At 41.3% G+C, this 20,906-nt stretch overlaps 1 protein-coding gene across 1 annotated transcript in view; it reads left to right on the forward strand.

Moving 5' to 3' along the window:
- LOC129190875 (WD repeat-containing protein 49-like) overlaps positions 1-20,906 on the forward strand; it is a 40,997-nt gene that overhangs the window by 604 nt on the left and 19,487 nt on the right. Inside the window, exons 2-15 of the mRNA XM_054793568.1 lie at positions 494-667; positions 970-1,053; positions 2,313-2,405; positions 2,497-2,668; positions 6,233-6,400; positions 6,853-6,998; positions 7,565-7,798; positions 9,150-9,314; positions 9,509-9,624; positions 9,859-9,989; positions 16,064-16,153; positions 16,937-17,014; positions 18,805-18,995; positions 20,504-20,701. Coding sequence (XP_054649543.1) covers positions 494-667; positions 970-1,053; positions 2,313-2,405; positions 2,497-2,668; positions 6,233-6,400; positions 6,853-6,998; positions 7,565-7,798; positions 9,150-9,314; positions 9,509-9,624; positions 9,859-9,989; positions 16,064-16,153; positions 16,937-17,014; positions 18,805-18,995; positions 20,504-20,701 — 2,040 coding nt within the window. The remainder of the gene's footprint in view (positions 1-493; positions 668-969; positions 1,054-2,312; positions 2,406-2,496; positions 2,669-6,232; positions 6,401-6,852; positions 6,999-7,564; positions 7,799-9,149; positions 9,315-9,508; positions 9,625-9,858; positions 9,990-16,063; positions 16,154-16,936; positions 17,015-18,804; positions 18,996-20,503; positions 20,702-20,906) is intronic.

The raw sequence follows: 20,906 nt of genomic DNA on the forward strand, positions 1-20,906 counted from the left end.
AGAGGTCAGTTTAGTGTGATTGATCCAACATGGTCATTTACAGAAATAATTCTGCAGCTGTTCTGTGGAAAAAAACACTTTGACATTGACAAGCTGGGGAATCCATAACTCTGCTGACTGTATAACATTGTTAAGCATAAGGGTCTCTCATCTGAATGGCTCTCCCCATTTGAGATAACACCCGACTCCTGAAAGTTTAACATCTATCAATTAGTATGCAAATGAACTGGCCGCTAAAAGTGCCGACAGCTGTGAATAAAGTGATGGCTTACCACGTTAATCTTTCAGGCTTGAGAATGTCAAAATGTTAGTTGAGAGACTCTAATGCCTACATGTCATTCTTAAAGACACATAAGCAAGTGTGATACAGTTGGCCATCACACCACACCACATGCAACTTGTATTCCCAGTTGTTGTGTTCAGTGGTCAAATAAAGGTGCCGTCTGCCAGTAAAGAATTCCTGTTGTCTAATGATGTCCTCTGGTGCCCTCAGGTGTTGTACCTAAAGAATTGGGGTCAGTACATGACGGTGAGTAAAGGAGGATCTGTGGGCCTGCGGGACGGTGCTGACATGTCACTACTGAACACCCAACGACTGCACAATAGCACAGTCCGAGTCAAAGACCTGTGGGTGACAGACGTGGTGCTGATGCACAATTTACATAAGGTGATCATAAAACAACACATAATTCTTATCTGGAGGTTTTACACTGGGACATATTATGGAAAACTGACTTTTTAAATGCGTGTTTAATACATATATTAAGGTTTCTGCAATTCTGGGATTTATGGTATTCATATGATTATTTTCAAATATATTTTTAAGGTATTTAAAACCTTTTGAAAATAAACATTACAGTTTTGTTCATATTATTCTGATTAAAAGGTGAAAGAGATGTTACTGTGATTACTTCACAACTTTTACTGTTCTAATAATTGCTCTTTTATTATCTTAATACTTGCACACAGATTGCTGTGTCATTCACGAGTAAGGAAATTTGTTTTTATGACATATTGTCTAAAATGGACTTCAGCTGCACATACAAACTACAGGTAAGGACTGCCTCTATTTTTTTCTCTAAAAAAAGGATCAAGCATGTATATACTGTGTGCATAAACAGTGGTGTGTTTCAGGTCATCAAACAAATTTAAGTGTTGATCAATGACAACACTGCTGAACACAAAATGCCATTTTTAAATGGAACTTTTATTATTAAGGGAGCAAAGAAATCCAAACCTACATAGCCCTGTGTGCCCTATTAGTCTGCAAAAGGTTATAGGCAATTAAGCAATTTGTAAGGCTTTGGGACTCCAGCGAACCACAGTGGGAGCCATTACCCACAAATGGCAAAAACATGGAACAGTGGTGAACCCTCACAGGAGTGGGAAAATTACCGCAAGAGTGCAGTGACGACTCATGACTCCACCATAAGAAAGACACTGGGCAGTTCCGACAAAAAACCCTGCTGAACAAAATGAACATTACGGCTCGTCTTGATTTTGCCAGAAAACATCTTGATGGTCCCCAAGACTTTTGGGAAAATAATGGTCTGACGAGACAAAAGTTGAACTTTTTGGATGGTGCGTGTGCCTTTACATAAGTACATCATACCAACAGTCAAATATGGTGGTGGTAGTGTGATGATCTGGGGCTGTTTTTCTGCTTTAGGACCTGGAAGACTTGCTGTGAAAAATGGAACCATGAATTCTGCTGTCTACCACAGAAATCCTGAAGGAGAATGTCAAGCTGAAATGAACTTGGGTTCTGCAGCAGGACAATGATCCAAAACACACCAGCAAGAATGGCTGAAGAAAAACAAAATTAAGAGTTTGGAGTGGCCTAGTCAAAGTCCTGGCCTGAATCCTATTGAGATGCTGTGGCATGACCGTAAAAATACGGTTCATGCCTGAAAACCCTCCAATTCTGCAAAGATGAGTGGACCAAAATTCCTCCACAGAGCTGAAAGAGACTCATCCCAAGTCATCGCAAACACTTATTTGCTGTTGTTGGTGCTAGGGTGGCCCAACCAGTTATTAGGTTTAGGGGGCAATCACTTTTTCACACAGGGCCATGTAGGTTTGGATTTTTTTTCTCCCTTAATAATAAAAGTATCATTTAAAACCTGCATGTTGTGTTCAGTTGTGTTGGCATTGACTAATATTTACATTTGTTGGATGAGCTGAAACATTTAAGTGTGACAAATCAGGAAAGGGGCAAACACTTTTTCACACCACTGGTTATATCGTCTTGAAAGTCAATAGTTGATATTCTATTATTGGACAAAAGGTGTATTTATTTGTCTCTTTTTCAGGGTTTGAAGTTTACACCGTGGTGTCTGGACTACTGGACCAGTATCTCCAACCCAGATGTGGCTGTCCTTGCTATAGGTGACATCGGTGGACAGGTGACACACATATGAGAAAATGCAACAAATAGGGGGAAAGGTTCAAGACGGGTGTGTAGTCTGCTTTTTTATTTATTTATTTTTTTCACAGGTCAGCGCTTTATATTTCACCTCTGCTCAGATCTCTTTGTTTGAGCGACGAAGTCAGTGGACAGACTCGGATTCTGCGGTCATTGTCCAATGGGATGATGTGGTCAAAGGAACACATCACTGCTGTTACATCGTCAAACATCAGGGACATGAGCCGGCCTGGGTGAGGAAAGGTAGGAGATACAGTGTATACGCCAACAAGCTGCAACAACCACTTGCACAACCTATTGCAATCCAGTACATGACCGCCACCATAAATTCTGCCTTTGCAAAGACAACAATGTCTGGATAGCTTTTAATTTAACAACAGGTTTATTATTGTGATTGTCGTTTGCAGTGGTTTAGCAATGCACAACATCATACTCAGAGTTTGTAGTATTTAGGTCTCTTGGAACTCAATGAAGTAATTTTAAAAAATGTGTTTTCCTGGGAGTAAGGGAGGCCCCAGATGAATTATATTCTCTGAGGGGAGGCTGACTATGGCACACTTTGAAAACCTCTGCTCTACAAGTACATGCAACACAAGTTCATCATTTTATACTGAAACTCTGTAGAGGACACTTAGAGTGAATTGCAAAATTATTCAAACCCTCTTCAGTTTAATTCACTTTTGTTATGTTTCAGCCTTATGCTAAACATAATTAAAAATTCTTGTTTCCCCCCTTAAGAAATATGCACAGTACCCCACGGCAAAAGCAGAAAACTGCAATATCACATAAACACAAGTATTCAGACTGTTGCCATATTTTCACCCTTACGCATTGCACACTACTGTCAGCACTGTTGCTCATTTATTCAGCATCAGAGCAATAACAGCCAGTGCAGCAGCAGCATGGGGATGCTTGGCTGAGCCCTGAGTAATCCACTTCCCCAGCCAGACTTTTGACTACTGGCATGGAAAGTTTGTGCTGGGGGTCTGTCCTCGCGAGACCTCCCACCTCAGCTCATCTCAGGTGACAAAGAGGTCGCTTTATTGTGTCACTGATCGCTTGCATCATTCAGCTCCATCTCTACTTCAGAGTCATTGGGCTGTTTGAGAATGAGTCAGCAGTTGCAGTGTTCCCAGGCCAACATGGCAGAAAGCGAGGGAGAAAAGTAAGAATAAACTCATAAATAAGCACAACCAATGGGAAAACAAAAGGAAAACAAGCAAAAGGGGAAAGAAAGGCGACAATGGCAAAATGTTAAAAGTGGTGCTTAATTGCAATTTTTTAGGCAGTGTGTGCGAAAAACCAAGAGGGAGATGTATGTGTTTGTGTGCGTCTCAGTGGAGTGTGTGTGTTTGCATACCTCGAGGGTGCTGGTGCTGTTCTTTCTGAAGTTGCCCACCCTGCAGTACCAGTGGGAGTCTTACCATTAGTCACAGCTGGGCCGCCAGAGTGACTTGGGTGGGGTACCGAGAAGATCAGTTGTGAGGGAATTGGGAGGAAATTGGGATTGCCACACACCCATGAGGGAATATAGAGTTTGTGCCTGAGAAATGCTTGAATGCACACCAATGGATGCTGAGACTGAGTGTTCTGATTTGCCCTTAGAACAAGATGGTTTGATTTGATCGCCTGCTTCCGATTCCAAACTCCAAGAAATGAAAGTGAAATGACACAAGCTTAATCAAACTAAAGCAGCTGTTGTACGTCACAAGGGTTCAAGATTTGTATGTATCAGTCAAAAAGGGAAAAAGTCACAAATCAGTGATGAGTCATGGAACGCTCTCTGAGAAAGACACTAATCTTTTCATTCCTGGATCGGGGGGAAAAAAATGTCGTGTTGAATCGAAAGTAATCAGTTGTGAATATTTTTTGGCTAACATTTGACCTGCATCAGTCACATGCCATCTCAGCACTTCACGTTATTTGTGACTGAGCTGCCAGTGAAAGAAATGTTTGGCATCCAATTCAGATGTCCTCAATCAATCTGTTAATTGAGATGGATAATGATGCAAGGTCCATTACTTTTTCTGTAATACCAGCGAGCAAGTGAAAGCAGGCTAATTCTCCGCTGTAGATGGCTTGTTTTCCTCTAGAGAGAATTTGCGGTCAGTGGATGTCTTTTAAAACTGCGCCAGTGAAAGCAATAGGATGAAGTATCCAATCTGAATATCATCATGATCTGTTGCACGGATGTTGTACATTCAATTTGACACAGTTAAGATGATTTCATCCTAAATTGAAGGCTGTACTGGATGGATGGAAAAGGGAACAGCCTTGTTTAAGGAAATTGATGGATAATTCTGCCGAACAGCAAGTGGTCTCGCAAATGTATGAACAGGAAAAAGAATATAAGCATTTCTACAGATCTCTCTTGGAGATGAATAAAGTATCTATCGAAATCTAAAGTTAAAGTTGCTTTTCTGTTGTGAAGCTATACTAAAAATCATGGATAATTTGTGTTCTCTAGTGTTGACATTGTGACTGACATTTTTTTAAGACAACATTATTATATCCAGTTTTATCTAGCACAAATTTACAGGCTCGTATTCTCCATACAAATACAGCAGCTCACAAAAGTGACTCTAGTCCTCACATTTCAGTAACCATTTTTATTACAGTATATCTTCTCAAAGACAATATAATAGAACTGAATACACTTAGAGCTGTGCAAAGTTTGTATAGTCGTTGAGAATGACTTTCCACTGAAAATGACTCAGCCATTATTGTCTAAGTAGCTAACAACACCAAGACAACTGCGTCTTGCCGACAGTCGATTGTGATTGTAGAGTCATGGTCTGGCGCTGCATGAGTGCTGTCAGTGTAATGATGAGACGTGGACCCTCATTGATTTGTGCCACCGACTGCTACTGCACATGCGTGTGCACAAACAGCTGTTTTCAGTGTTGTAACTGTCGAAATATGCATCCCTTTTGCAGGAGAATAGAGTCTTTACACAAAAATAACTCAATATTCATGTATTTTTTCATTTAATATGCATTATTATTTGTATATGAGGACCCATGTCTCGCCATTACACCGGCCCTGCGGTCATTCTGAAGCAGAGCAAGAGCTCCTTTCTTGGGAAACTGGACGGCATGGAAGTATTCCAACATAATAAGCTGAAACACAGCTAAAGGTGAAGGTGGTGGAGTGGCTAAGTATGTCTCCACACCCTGTGGGGCATCCTCAAGCGGAAGGTAGAGAGGACTGCAAGATGTCCAACATCTGCCAACTCTGTGATGTTGTCATGGAGTAGTGGAAAGGGTTTCCAGTCAAGATTTACACTCACCGTGTCCTCTTTTCTACAACAGTGCTGTATTAGTGTGGCCAAAACATACGACTATAGAAAATAAGCATAAGTTATCAATATCAAGGGAGAGTAAAAAATACAGGTGACCTGCTGAAAATTAAAAAAAAAAATACTGCATATACTACTGTAACGTTTTTACACACTGACAAAGTACAGACAAGTTTCACTTTTATTTTCCATCCATCCATTTTCCACACTGCTTGTCCTCATTAGGGTCACAGGTGAGCTGGAGCCCATCCCATACTGCAGGGCAAGAGGTGGGGTACACCCTGGACTGGTTGCCATGCCAATACTGTAATAAAATTGGTTGCTGAAATGTGAGGGCTAAACTCATTTTGTCAGTTTCTGTAGCTTCGGGGAGTCCCATGCATTCTGGCACATGATATCCGGGAGGACTTAATAACGACACGTAATGTCAACACTTTCTGTGGTGTGAACAGCCCTGCTGAGTTTGAGAGCAATCTATAGTTGACCTTCACTTCTCTTGTATCCTGCAGTCCTTTACTTGGACTCACTGGAGGCCTTCGTGTCATGCAGCACCAGGCCACAAAGCAGCATGGTGATTGGCTGGAGGGAGAAGGAGCGTAAGAGTCTACGAGTCTCTTCTTTCTTTACAAAGAGGGGAGTTTGGGACATAGACTATCACCATGATCTTGAACTGATTGGTAAGAAAACTATTATAATGGACTGTGGCAGTGCGCCCATGTGCAACTTCTGGTTTGTTTACTGTCTCTCTGTATATAAACTATTAAACATAATGACATAATTTGGTCTCGTAAGGCCTTACAGTCTTTCACCATCTGTTCATAGACAACTAAATCTTAAGCATGAAAAAAAATGTTGCGCATATTGCATATGATCTTTATGAATTGACAAGCCAGATGGCTGGTTTCACAAATCTGTGAAAGGTCTGGTAGAGAGTGCACGTAAAAGGGGATTCTTCCATGCTGTTCTTTGCTCCTCTCTCAATGAAGACTTAATGAAGAACTGCAACCAAGGCAGCACGCATGCTTATTATCGTTGGCGAAAATTGCATGGAAACTTCCAAATGCCTAGACGAATACTACTGAAAACAATGTGTATTCCTACGACGAAGTATTCATCGGATTTTTGGTAGCCACAGCAGGTGTAGATCATCAGGTCCAGCTATGGAACGCTTACGTGACCTCTCAGCCGGTGTACATACTCACTGGACACATGGCCCCAGTTACATCTGTTCGCTTCATTCAGAAGAAAGAACTACTGAGCTTCTCAAGAGATAAGGTATGTGTGTATTTGCGTGCAGTAAATAAAACCAGCTATTGAGAATTATGCTGCAGATGAGTAAGAAGATTTGGCTCACACTGCTGGCTGCATTTACTACAATTATGACCACATTTTCTTTCAAACCTGCTTTTTGTCTGTTGCAAAAATAATGTTGGTGCTGCTTTCCCTTTCCTCCTGTTGCAGCATTGTGCATGTTTGCCTTCACTTTTGGATTTTCTGAGGGGAATAAATATTTTAGAGGTGATTTATGTTCCATCTGCCCCCTGCTTAAACACCATCTGCCACTGCAAGAAGCTTTGAAAGCTTTACCACACTTTCCTCTGGAAGTGTTCCTGCACCAGAGACATTCATCTTGTTTGGTGCCGTAAACCAATATGGCAGACTTCTCATTAAGAGGCCCTCTGAGGCATGCAGTGCACAAACCGGGGCAGACTGGTCATCTATCTTTGGTCATCTCTCGATAATTAGTTTAAAATAAGTGTCGAAATAATATTGCCGTTTGTGTGCATGTGAGTCAACCTTAAACTGTAAACAAACACCCAGCTTCCATTTTCTTTGTCCAGGTTCTGTTTTTATGGGATATTTCCAGTCAGCTGTGTGTTCACCGTCTGGATGGCATTTTCCCGGCAACGCAGGAGAGCGTGCACACACTTCTGCTATGGATTGAAGAGCGCCAACTCCTGCTGCTCACCTTCAATAGCCTGCTTGTTTTGTTGGAGACCATGAAGGAGGAGACGAGAACTAGCAGCCATGAGCATCCCGTCACCTGTGTTCTCTACAACAGCCTTTTCAAACAGGTTCATGTATAATGAACTGCACAGTATAGTAGTAGATTCATCACCATGTGGTAGTGAAATGTATTCAAATTGTTAGTGGGAAGGTAAGTGGCTTGGTTTAATAGCTTGATGTAGAATTGCACTCCAATGGAAAAATCATCACATGCTGGGCAGGACGGTTCCACTCCATTCCTGAGTGGCAGTAATGACTGTTCTAAAGTGGGGGTCAACTGCCACACTAAGTGTGCTTTTTTTCACCACAGCTCCCTTTGGATTGGATTGCACTTTATTTATTCCACGATTTTAATGTTACAGGAGCAGAAAGATACAAAAAGCACAATATACCAAATTATACCAAAAAAAACCTTTGCTGCATCTGGTGGGTTACTATCACACTAATGCCAGTGGATTAAAAAATAAGTTAGACGGACTGACTGACTGACTCATGGATGGACTGACTGAATGACTGAATGATTTACAGACTGGCTGATGGCTGGATGGATAGATGGACGGGTGGACTGACTGAGTGACTAATGGACTTAATGACTTAGTAACTGGCTAATGAATGGAGGGACTAACTGACTAATTGACTGATGGAGGGACTGACTGACTGTTTGACTAGCTACTTGATGGCCTGCCAGAAAGATGGATGGACTGACTGACTGAAAGACTTACCACCTGAGGGACTGAGGGATGGACTGAATCAACTGACAAATTGACTGACTGACTGATTAACTGAATGATTTACCCACTGACTGATGGACGGACTGACTGACTGACTAACTCACCAACCAACAGACTGAGGGGTGGACTGACTGACTCACTGACAAAATGGTTACCAACTGACAGATGGACGTACTGACGTATTTACAGACAGACAGACAAATGGACAGACTGACTGACTGAATGACGTACCGACTGATTGACTAAAAATGGACTGACTGATGAACTAATTGCACTCAAGGCACAAAATGTGACCAAATGTTTATTGAACTTGACAGAGGTAATTCAGTGCAAGTTGGATAGACTACATTCTACATTCAGATTCTTGTTATTTCTGAAATCCCTTCAGCAGCTTGCTTAGGTATGCACATAAGTCAGAGCATTAGCTTTTATCACATTTGGATTTTTTGTGGAATCGTTCTCCTATTTTGATACACTCCCATTTGACAGCATCATTACTTACAAAACTTTTCCTCTGTCTTGGCATGGCAATAAAGAGATCTGATGCATGTGTTATATGTCGGAATAATTGAAAGCAATTTTTTTTCACCACATAACAGATTTATTAAAAATCTTTATTGCTTCCCACACAGCGTAGATCAGGCTGCCTTCAATGATTGATATCCTCTGACTTTCTCACTCGCCGCAGGTAATAAGCAGCGACAATGGCTCCTCTGTGATCTGCTGGCTGGCCGACACAGGCCAAAAGGTTAAACAAATTCACCGTTGCCATGGCAATGCCGAGATCTCCACCATGGCTTTGGACGGCACGCAGACAAGGCTGTTCACCGCAGGCACTAATGGAGAGGTTAAAGTGAGCAAACGTACACACACTACTAATCTCCATCAAGGTTAGCTTCATTCTGCAGATCTGACCAATAATGCACTGGGTTCTTCCTTGGGGCCTTATCACACTGATGGACAATTGCTGTTGGACCATTATTTAAGGAGCAACAGGCAAACACCAAAACTGGTTTTGATTTTTTGTTATCGTTATGCCTCTTGCAGGTATGGGACTTCAACGGCCGCTGCCTCCATAGAATGAACGCTGGCCTGGGCAAGGCTGTAGTCATCTCACACATCCTACTGCTGAGGAGGAGCATCCTGGTGATGGGCTGGGAAAGGTGCTGTGCATGCTGTACATTGTTTTAACAACAATGAGATTGCTGTTGTTGAGTACTGAGTATTGAGAACTAAAATGTTTAACAGAGAATGTAGAATGCTTTTTACTGTATAATGCGCCGTTTGCATCCCACCCGATCATCACTTCATCCTTTATTATTAGTTCTCTCAATGATTGGTAATAGTTTGTTTTTGTGGCTGCTCCTTACCAGCCCTCTCACTGTCTCCCCATGTAGGATGTTGACAGTATTTCGCCTTCATTCTTTCTCAAAGTCTCAAGTTGAGCCATCAGAGTGGAAGGGCGGTGTTCATCACCGTGCAGAAGTGCTCTGTGCAGCATTCCACCCTCTGCAGACTCTGGTCACAGGTATGCATTTTTATACTTTTCATATAAGCCCATCCATCCACTTTCCTATCCTCACTAGGGTCGCAAGGGTATGCTGGAGCTTATCCCAGCTGACTTTGGGCGCTAGTCAGTCGCAGGGCACATATAGCCAATCATTCACATTCACATTCATACCCATGGACAATTTAGAGTTAAATTTGGGAGGAAACCCGTAGGAACCCCAGGCACGCATGCTTTGTTGAATTCAATAGTGTCTCCCACCTTCTCTATCAATGTGCTGGCACTTGCTACTTTCTTTGTCCAATAGTGGTTATTTTGCAGCCGTACTCATTAAAAAACTCAGAGACTTGTGGCATAACTGTGTTACTTAGCAAAAAACTCCATCCATCCATCTGTTTTCTTCCGCTTATCCGGGTCTGGGTCGTGTAGGCAGTTGTCTCAGACTGGTCACCTCTTGCATTTCCACCGGAGGGACAACGAGGGGTTCCCAGGCCAGCTGTGAGACATAATCCTGTCCTAGGGCTGCCCTGGGGCGTCCTCCCTGCTGGTCATGCCCGGAACACCTCACCAGGGGGGCGTGCAGGGCAATCTAGGATAGATACCTGAGTCACCTCTACTGGCTGCTCTCGATGTGAAGGAGCAGCGGCTGTAGTCCTCCCGAATGACCGGGATCCTCACCATACCTCATAGTGTAAGTCCAGCCACCCTAAGGGGGAAACTAATTTTGGCAAAAAACTCACAAATACAGTATATTACAGTATAGTTGTATAACTTCCCAACAAAGCAGACTTTCCTTTAAAAGTGCACGTATGGATTGTCATAAAACGACTTGTCTAACTATGTATCTATCCTTTCTTTTCTTTTGTAAATGAAACTTTAATGACTTGAATTCGGAATCATCTGTGGGGTGGGTGTCACGTGGAGGCAAAAAAAGGATACACAGAGAAAAAAAAGATTTGGAAATGAAAATTATTCTGAGAAAAGCACTTAAGTGAAATAACAAAGAGCAATTATGCGCTGATGAAATGAAGTGTGGTTGTTATAAAAGGAGTAATTCTCCACACATAGTTGCTTTTCTGAGTGTCTGCATGCATGATTAAACAGACAGATATTTTAAGGTTTCACAGCCCAATGTATAATTCACTCCGCATGCGTGCTTGTCTTACAATAGGCAGGATTTAAGAATAAGAGTATGAACAATACTTGCATCACAGTTACCTTAAATGATATTATTAAAACACAGCGATCACACTTCAAAGAGGCACCACAGATGGACATCTTGTACTAACTTTTGCTGTCCTTGTTTGCTTTACAAAATAGCAAAACTACTTTATACTGCGACACAGTGTACCTATACGCCACAAATTACCACTACAATCATAAACATATTGTTAAATTAGCTCTCACGGCATTGTGAAGGAGTACCTAATATAATGACTGCCGAACATGTATTAATTCAACACATTATGATGTGTGGTGTTGTGCTGAGTGTCTTCACGTGTCTGTGCATGGCTTTATGACGCCAGTAATTCAACAAAAAAATAGTACTTTGCATGTTGTATATCCAAAATAATTCCTTTTTTTATTTGTAATGTTCCCGAGCAAACTTTTTAAGACGTTTTAGTATGTGTGCCAGTATGTACAGTGTGAGTCTCTACAGCCTCTTGTGCTTTTTATGTTTTATTTAAATGGATCCAATATTTAAAAATGCATGAATATTAGTCAGTTAGGTCAGATGCAGGTAAAAACATATTTATATAAAGATTTACATATATATATATATATATAATTAGATATCCATTTATATAAAGATTATATAAATGTATTGTATCTACCTTTTGAAAAGAATTTTTAGCTTTGCGGTATTAGTGTATTTGACAATGCACAACAAATACAGCAAAAAAACAAAAAAAATCTGTGTTGCTGATAATAATTATAAATAAATAAATTAAATAAATAAATATATAAATATATAAATATATATAAATAATTATAATAATTTTTATAAAATACTTTGCATATAGTATATTGAAAATAATGACTGTTTTCTTTTTTTCCATCTGAAAACATGATGGCAGTTCATGACAAAAACCTGACATTCAAAGGGTTAAAAGCTTTAAAAAAAAACAATCAATATTTGATATCAATAATTAGAACAGATGTGCTGTCAGCAAAAATATAATATTAATGTACCGTCACACTTGAGACAATTCAACCCCCCGTTTGTAAATTATTTTTTTTCAAAATGTTAAAATTTTCACGTCAGCACGCCAAACTCCAGCTGCCCACCACTTCCGTATCCCCGTTGCCTCTGTTGCGACACGACGAGGAGTGCGGCACACCTTCCCCTCGCGCCTCCGCGCTCCAGGCTCCCGTCGCCGCCCTCGTCCTCTCCTGCCTTGCTTGCAGTGCAACGCCAAGAGGGCCGCATTCCAATTCCCGCGCCACAACGCACCAAGCTCAAGCTGTCAACCCCCGTTCCCACGATGATTCCCACGCAGCGTCAAGAGGTCAGTTTTCCTCCCACATCCACGCCTCAACTCAAGAAGCTTCAGACTCGCCCCGTGCCCACTCCACGCGGTCTGAACCCCCCCCTGTATTTTATACCAAGCACCTCAAGCTTCTTACCCCCCCAAAGCCCTCCCCGTGTTGCCTCAAGCCACCAGTTCTTCCGGCCAGGGAGTCAGAGCCGAACCCTGTAGGGGTCCTGCCTGCTGCGCCACGCATGCTGTCCCGATCGTCCCCCACCAGCTCCTCAATGCATGCCCTCCCGGCCGACCCCCTGATGGGTCTTGCCAGTTCCGCCAGGCTCAATGTCTGTTGGATCTTAAGGAGGTTCTAAGTAGAGGTTCAGACATGGGAGTGATGATGCACATTCTTGTTCATCACCTCAAATCACCTCAAAAATTCGTTTTGGCATTTTTGATGCCAGTGTTTCCAGGAGGCTAGTGGGAATGTTGCTCCAGGTGCTGAAGATGGCTTCAAGGAGGTGAAGACAACAAATACCTTTGCCATCAAGAGATAATGACAGTGTGAACGAAAATTACATTTTATCCACATTTTTGCCAAGATTTTGGCTTTTAAAGGCTGTGGTCTTAAACTTGATCTTGATCAGCTGATGAACAGCCAATTTCACTTTGCAAGAAATTGCTAACTCAAAACATTGTTAGTTTGACTGCCATTTCTTCTTTCTGCGTTTTGAAGCTCTACTTAGAACCTCCTTAAGATCCAACAGTGCAATTTCTTGCAATTTTTCAACTGGTCTTCATATTTTGATCAGGAATGTACAGCAATTGTTGTCCAATAAAAGACAACACGTTGATATAGAAAATAACCCGTTGGTTCCATTTTCAGTCCACTTTAAGAAGACTTAGTTGCTTTAGAAAGAAGAGTTGGATCACTTCAGGCTTCGCTTTCCATGTAGCAGACTGTGTGAGCATACACCGCACACCTGCACTGACCTTCTAAGGCACACCGAGCCTCAAGATAAGTACGGAAGAAGATAAAGTCAGGGCTGCATGCGTGAGGAAAGTTAGATAAGAGTGGGCGTTCTCATGGCTGCGGGGAGAACGCTTTGGAAGGGAATTAATGGTTGATGCTGGAACAAAAGCTCGATTCTGAAGAAAGTTCTGAAACTTTGCTCCCCAAGTTCCTCTCGTTTATGTCACGTTTGCGAAAGTGCTATTACATCTGTAGCTTGAACCACTGCTTGCGCAACACGTAACCTTTGACTCCCAGTGTGTCCTCTGAAGTGGTCTAGCATCTAAATCCGAGTTCCTTTCTGTGTTAACTGTTCTGCAAACCATTCACCTTCCAGTCCATCGAGTGCAAAGATGATGTTTAAAACCTGATAATGGCTGTCAGTTCATTTGCAGTGACTAATTGTGCTGATTATGTTGTTTATTTGTGTCTCAGGCTAAATCGCGATGATCAGGACGTATGAGATTAAAACAATTCTGAAAATGTATCAACATGTATTGCATCTAATTACATTAAAGCTCATTACTGTATTCTGCACTTTTTCTACCACCTCTATCTTCCTCTCTCTCCAAATGCTTAATTATAAATGAAATACAGAACAGAAACTGGAGCTGGGCTGCATGAATAATGCAGGCTTGTAAACAATTTCCCTCCCATATGCACACACCTGTATGGCTTAGGATTCATCCACTATATCGATGCATCGGTTAATATTCCTACGCTTCAACTACAAAACCCAATTCCAATGAATTGGAATGATGTATAAATTGTAAATACGAACAAAATACAAATTATTTTTCAACCTATGTTGAATTGAATACACTAGAAAGACAAAATATTTCATGTTCAAACTGGTAAAGTTTGTTATTTTTTTGCAAATATTAGCTCGCTTGGAATTTGATGCCTGCAACATGTTCCAAAAAAGCTACGACAGGTGGCAAAAAAGACCGACAAAGTTGAGGAACGCTCATCAAACACTTATTCGGAACATCCCGCAGGTGAACAGGCTAATTGGGAACAGGTGGGTTCCATGACTGGGTATAAAAGGAGCTTCCCTGAAATGCTCAGTCAATCACAAGCAAGGATGTGGCAGGGTTCACCACTTTGTGAACAACTGCGTGACCGAATAATCAAACACTTTAAGAAGTATGTTTTTGAATGTACAATTACAAGGAATTTGGGGATTTCATCATCTACGGGCCATAATATCATCAAAAGGTTCAGAGAATCTGGAGAAATCAGTGCACGTAAGCGGCAAGGCCGAAAACCAACACTGAATACCCGTGATCTTCGAGGCCTCAGTGTGGCCTGGGGCCACACTGCATTAAAAACCGACATCAATGTGTGAAGAACATCAGCACATAGGCTCAGGAACACTTCAGAAAACCACTGTCAGTGAATACAGCTTGTCGCTGCATATGGAAGTGCAAGTTAAAAGTCTACTATGCAAAGCGAAAGCCATTGATCAACAACACCCAGAAATGCTGAGACTGACTGATGCAAAGTGGAAAAAGACGAAAACAACCATCCGGACTGTTATCGACGCAAAGTTCAAAAGCCAGCATCTGCTCAAAAGGAATAAAATAATATGGCAAAATACTGTAAGTATTACATGTTATCATGAATGTGCCTGTTACTACATGGTCACAGCATGGATATAAAACCATAAAACCTTACCGGAGGTTTTTGGAGGTGTTTTAATGATGATCTTGGTGTGTCCCATTACATGCAGTAATCAGTCTTTTTTTTTTTAAATCTGTTTTCATATCTTCAGAACGCACAGAAAAGAAAAAGACGTGTTCATGTCTCACATAAAGATTGTGGATGATGGGCAAAATTCCCCAAAATTTACTGATTTCCTTTAAGTTGTTTTGTCATCTGTAAAGGGTCTTGGAACTGATATTGTTCGCTTATACAGTCATCCTTTGCTACATACCGGTTCGAATTTTGTGGCTTCACTCTAACAAGGTTTTCATAAATGCAGTCATGGAAAAATGATTAGACCACCCTTGTTTCTTCAGTTAATTGATCCATTTTAATGTCTGGTACAATGAAAGCTCCATTTGTTAGGACAAATATAACGATGGTAAGAAATATACTGTAGCTCATGAGGGTTTCATTTAAGAGCTAGCAACTGTCAAGCAACTTCCATGGTTTTCTTGATAACCAAAATCACTTAAGTTCTTACATGAATAGCTATTGCATTGTACTGCCAAAAAATGTAACTCTTATGAGCTATTTTTGTTGTCATTGTTAGATTAAAATGAACAAGAAACTGAAGAAACAAGGGTGGTCTAATCATTTTTTCAATGACTGTATATTAACTAATAAATCATGCTGTTTTGTGGTTGAATATGGCCTAAAAGTACATATATTTCAGCAAATGAAGCATTTTCAAGCATAAAAATGGGAAAATTAACTAAAATACAAATATAAGACATCAAGAAGGCACATTCAAATTGTGATAAAGAAGAAATCCCACTTTGCTTATCACGGTCAGGTCTGGATCCAATTGGCCGCGATAAACGAGGGATTGCTGTATGTACTTCTTTTATGTATGAATGGACAAATGTTTAAAAGCATGTTTTATGTTTTTCCCAAAACAAAATGCGCAGGAAGTTGTGATGGAGAGATTATAGTGTGGAACAGCAACACTGAAAAAGCTCTGAGAAAACTGCAGCCGCCAGCGAAGCATGAAGAATTCAGTAAGTAGCTGGGTCTCATGTGCACGCAGACATGCAAACCCAAACCGAAAATCGTTCACTCTGCTTTCACTTGTTCACATTTGTATTACTGAGTTACAAAAGAGGTCTCGATAAGTCCATAAGACTTAAGGGAGAAAGGCAATTTACAGTCCTGATCAAAATGTTAAGACCAGTTAAAAAAATTGCATGAATTTACATTTTGCACTGCTGGATCTTAAGCAGGTTTTAAGTAGAGTTTCAAAATGCAAAAAGAAGAAATGAGAGTGAGACCAAAAAATGTTTGAGTCAGCAATATATTGCAAACAACCATTAAAGTGAAATAGGCTGTCCATCAGCTGATCAATAGTTTAAGACCATAGCTTAAAGAAAAAACCAAATCCCCCTAAAATAGAAAAACGGTTTTCCAAAAAGGACTCAGTTCTTGTTCTGGTTTGGGCTTGCTTGATGCCAGTGTTTCTAGGAGGCTAGTGGGAATGCACTGTTTGGAACTGATGTCCATCCAGAAAGTTTTGCAAGATCCCGGTTAGTTTTTATCCATCCATCCATTTTCTATACCGCTTCTCCTCTTTAGGGTCGCGGGGGCATGCTGGAGCCTATCCCAATTCTTTTTTTTTTTTTTTTACTTTCAGTATTTCCGGGTCGACCATTTTTTTTGTAACCGAAGAAGACAAGCACCCACGGGAGCGCTTCAAAGAATCAACACATTTTAGCATTTGTTTAGTCATAGATACATTTATTGTGAACATGACCATTTTTGACTGATTGCTTTTTTTTGTCTCCTAGAACAAAAGGAGAATGCCCTTGACGGCATCACCAGGCTGACGTTTTTACAGAGTCGTACAGCCGCACAAATAGCAACAGGTGAATATCCATCTGTCGATCTATTGGGGTGCAACGGTGCAGGTAACACCTCGCTATTTGGGCTACGTTTTTTTTGTGCGTGAAGAGAACAACTTTTTTTCTGTATTATTATTACTAATTTTAAAATAACAAATGAAAATGCAATTGCTGGCGTGTAATTCTCCAATAAATAAAATTCTCTAATTAAAAAAAACAACAAATATTGATATAGCATACAAGGAAAATTGAAGGATGTGGGGCCCACTTTGATGCGTATATTAAAGATGCTATAACCGATCCAGTGTAGGTCAGTATATTGTCCCATAAACTATACAAGCTTTGTGGTATAGGTGACAAAGCAAATTAGAATATCTCATTCCGTAAATTCCAGACTCTTGAGCGCACCAGAATAAAAAAAATTTGCACATTTATAAGCCGCACTTGTCTACACGCCGCAGATGTCCCCATTGTAACATGAGAGAAAGACACACTATAAACCTTGCAACTACCTACAAACGATGTTCCTTGCAACACTCGTTGCGCCAGTGAGTGAGACTGCAAAACGTGATATTAGTGTCCACTTCACTACTTCCTGAGTCTGCACTCTAAGCATCATGGGAACTGAAATGTTGTTTTTTTTAACCACAAATTAGCCTCAGGGTTCAAAGCGTGTGAAAAAAGTAGCGGCTTATAGTCCTGAATTTACGGTAATATCTCTCATTAATGACAAGTGTTGTTTAGAACAAGCTGTGGGCCGAAAATAGCCCCTGGGCCGCACTTTGGACACCCCTGGTTTACAGTGTTTCTATTTAGGAAGGAGCAAGTGCAACAGAAAGAGTTTGAACAGGTTGATGCTTATTTTATTTTTAGTAAAGTTCCTTGCCAGAGGCGAGAGGTAATAGCTGCAGAATGCGGACCGTTCTCATCGCTACTGAACATTTAAGGAGGACACAGGAGGCGGGAAAAGCAAACCACCCAATGTTTATTGATGAAGAAAAAGGAAGAAAAAACCCCTCACATGCCCAAAGAAAAAGTCCTGATGCGCCGGCCCAAACAAATAAAAGGACGGTGAGGTGAACAGGTCAACCCTATGCAAGGCTGTCTTCCTGTTAACTCACCGCTACCCCTAAACAAGAAAGAAAGATACAACTAAACCCCTAAACAAAACCAACCCCGAAAACAGGACAGCCGGTCACACCAGGACAAACAAGAACTAAAAAAACTACAAAAAACCCCACAAAACCCAGCCTGCTTCTCGGTGTTAAGCCAGCAGGGTGCATGAAGAAGCTGAATGGCTCTGGAGGCTGCCGACGTGCAACCGGGCTGCCGCAAACGAAGGCAGCATGCAGAGTGGAAGGTGGAGGGCGGACAGAGAGAGTGCGGAGCACACCTGCACCCGTTTATAGGCTCCAAAAAGGTGGGACCAATCTGCTGCTTCCTGCAAAAACCAAACAAAATGATCAAACACAACAAAACAGTGCTCAAACATAACAGAGACCAAGTGTTCAAAAACGGGTGCACCGCACTTCATATTCGGGGCAAGGAAACGGGGGCCCTGCGGCTGTTGTCGTCTAAAATATCTGCGTCCAAGCCGAAATGTGTTGAGTGTGGGAAATGGGACATTACATCACAGAGGGGTTCTTCACCAGCATGGACCGATGCGCACGCACAAACACGCAAAATGTATTGCAAAACCGCGGTTCATAAAAGTGTGTTATCCTGTGCAGGGCGGACCGAATGCTTTGGTGTTGTGCCATGTGCTGTTGCATCCCCACAATGTACCCAACTACCTGTTGTATCTGCACTTCTAGGTAGTGCAGACCTGGTGTCATGCGGCAGTTCTGGGCTGGTCAGGTTCTGGAATACGGTCACTGGGCGTCTGCTGGCACAGTTCACGGCTCATAACGGACAACTGGGCTCTATTGTCATGACTGTCAGCCCCTGTGGAAAATTTCTAGTCACAGCAGATCGGGAGGGTACGATCAAGACGTGGGACATAGAGGTACTGACACTTACTCCTGATACTTGGATTTAAGGGGAGACTCTAAATTGCGTAAATGTGAGTGTGAATTGATAGGCAGATTTGACAGAAATCCAACCTTCTGGATATCAGAAAAAAATCATTTTCAAGTGAAATTCAGATCAGATCCAGATTAAACATGGAAGTACGGTAAAGGCACACAAACAAATTTACAGAAGAAATATAAAAAAAAACATCATGCAATATAGGATTAGGAACAAATCTGACAAGAATGAATTTCATTGAATCGTGTGAAGTCGAGACTCAGATTCTCAAAACGCAAGAGAAATCTGGGCAGAACATGGTTGACATCTAATTATCTCGACACAAAAACAGGGCGGCGCTCACAAAACAAAATTGACAGAACAGGTGAAACTAATGAGACAGGATTGGAAGGTGAATAGACAGGCAGTTTCAAAACATTGAAAATGTGAACTGAAAAATAAACTTGAATACTTAAACAAATGCTCACACACTCAAAGGGGTCTAAACTGTCTGATACCTCAGAGAGGCCTTTTGACTTTTTCCATTATTGCAGTAAAATAACCTCTCTCATGTATAATTTCCATAATATTCAGACCTCGAGTCTTTGTCGCTGTTCATGAGAGGGGGTGAATTCAGATCGCTGAAGCTCATTTTGCTCCCAGTTTAATTTATGGAAATGTATGTGTTGAAGTAAAGTTGAAGAAGCCTGGCATGCTCAGCACTCCGGTTAAAATCCTGTCCCTCGGCAAGTGTGCTTTGGGATCAACTGGATGGTTTGAACGTTTGCACTGTGTTGTGCTTTCAGACGGGGTGCATCTCACTGTGGCAGCTCATTATACAGTAAGTTAATGCTGTAAATTGTCTTAATGGCAATATATGTGGTAAACAAGTAGCTTTCTTTGGCTATAGTAAAGTGGGCCAAGGTTAATACATTGATGGCCTTTATTGAGACAGCAATGACAAAACGACACATTGCATATAATACTAATAGAAAATTAAATAGGCATGCCGTGTATATAGTTTAACAATTAGCTATTAATTAAGTGTGAACAGTGACACAATGCAGGAATGTGGCACTTAAATAGAAAGCCACAGCTCTGTGGAAGAATGCATGCTGACTGATGTTGGGAAATTCTGATCAATCTTCAACTCTCAGCAAAATTTGACATGTCAAAGAAGAGAGGACGCCCGTTCTTTCTGGTAGTGAACAGTTTTATAGTTCCATTTTTGACACAGGAAGGTGGGACTTCAATTAGAAATATTAGCACGGCACAGTAGAAGAATGTATGCCGACTATTGTAATGAAATCTTGTCCCAGATGGACAAAAATTAGACATGTCAAGGAAATAGGGACGTCCATATTAGTGTTGAGCAGTTTTATGCTTGCAATTTACCAGACACGATGAATCCTCTTGAGAAGAAGCCGACTGGCTTATCCATATTTCTTCTATTGACTGATTGCTCAACATCTAGTAAATACAGCGAACTGACAAACTTTCCCTCAGCGTTATTGCCTGACGTCTGACGAGGACGTGATGACGGAAACTCCTAAATTGCTGCAGAGTTTCCGCCCACACCAGAATGGGGTCACTCACCTGGAAATGAGTGTCCACAACGATCAGCTCCTTCTTCTATCAGCATCTTCAGACTGCAGTGTGGCCCTCAGCTATCTGCCAGGAAAAATCATTGGCTTGTTTGGACAGGTAAAACACACACTCATACGCAGGAAATATAACTAGCCCAAAGAAAATATTTCCAATCATGAGATTTATGGCAAAAGCATTGGTGGGATATGGCTTGCATGCTGCGGGTGGTATGATTGTGACTGACTAAATGGATGCGGAAGGAGATGTGTGTACATGCGTGTGTCCAAGGGGTCCATATTCAGGTGGCTAGTAGTGATGTCTG

The sequence above is a fragment of the Dunckerocampus dactyliophorus genome, chromosome 12 (genome assembly GCF_027744805.1).
Source record: "Dunckerocampus dactyliophorus isolate RoL2022-P2 chromosome 12, RoL_Ddac_1.1, whole genome shotgun sequence".
In the NCBI taxonomy this organism is placed as follows: Eukaryota; Metazoa; Chordata; class Actinopteri; order Syngnathiformes; family Syngnathidae; genus Dunckerocampus; species Dunckerocampus dactyliophorus.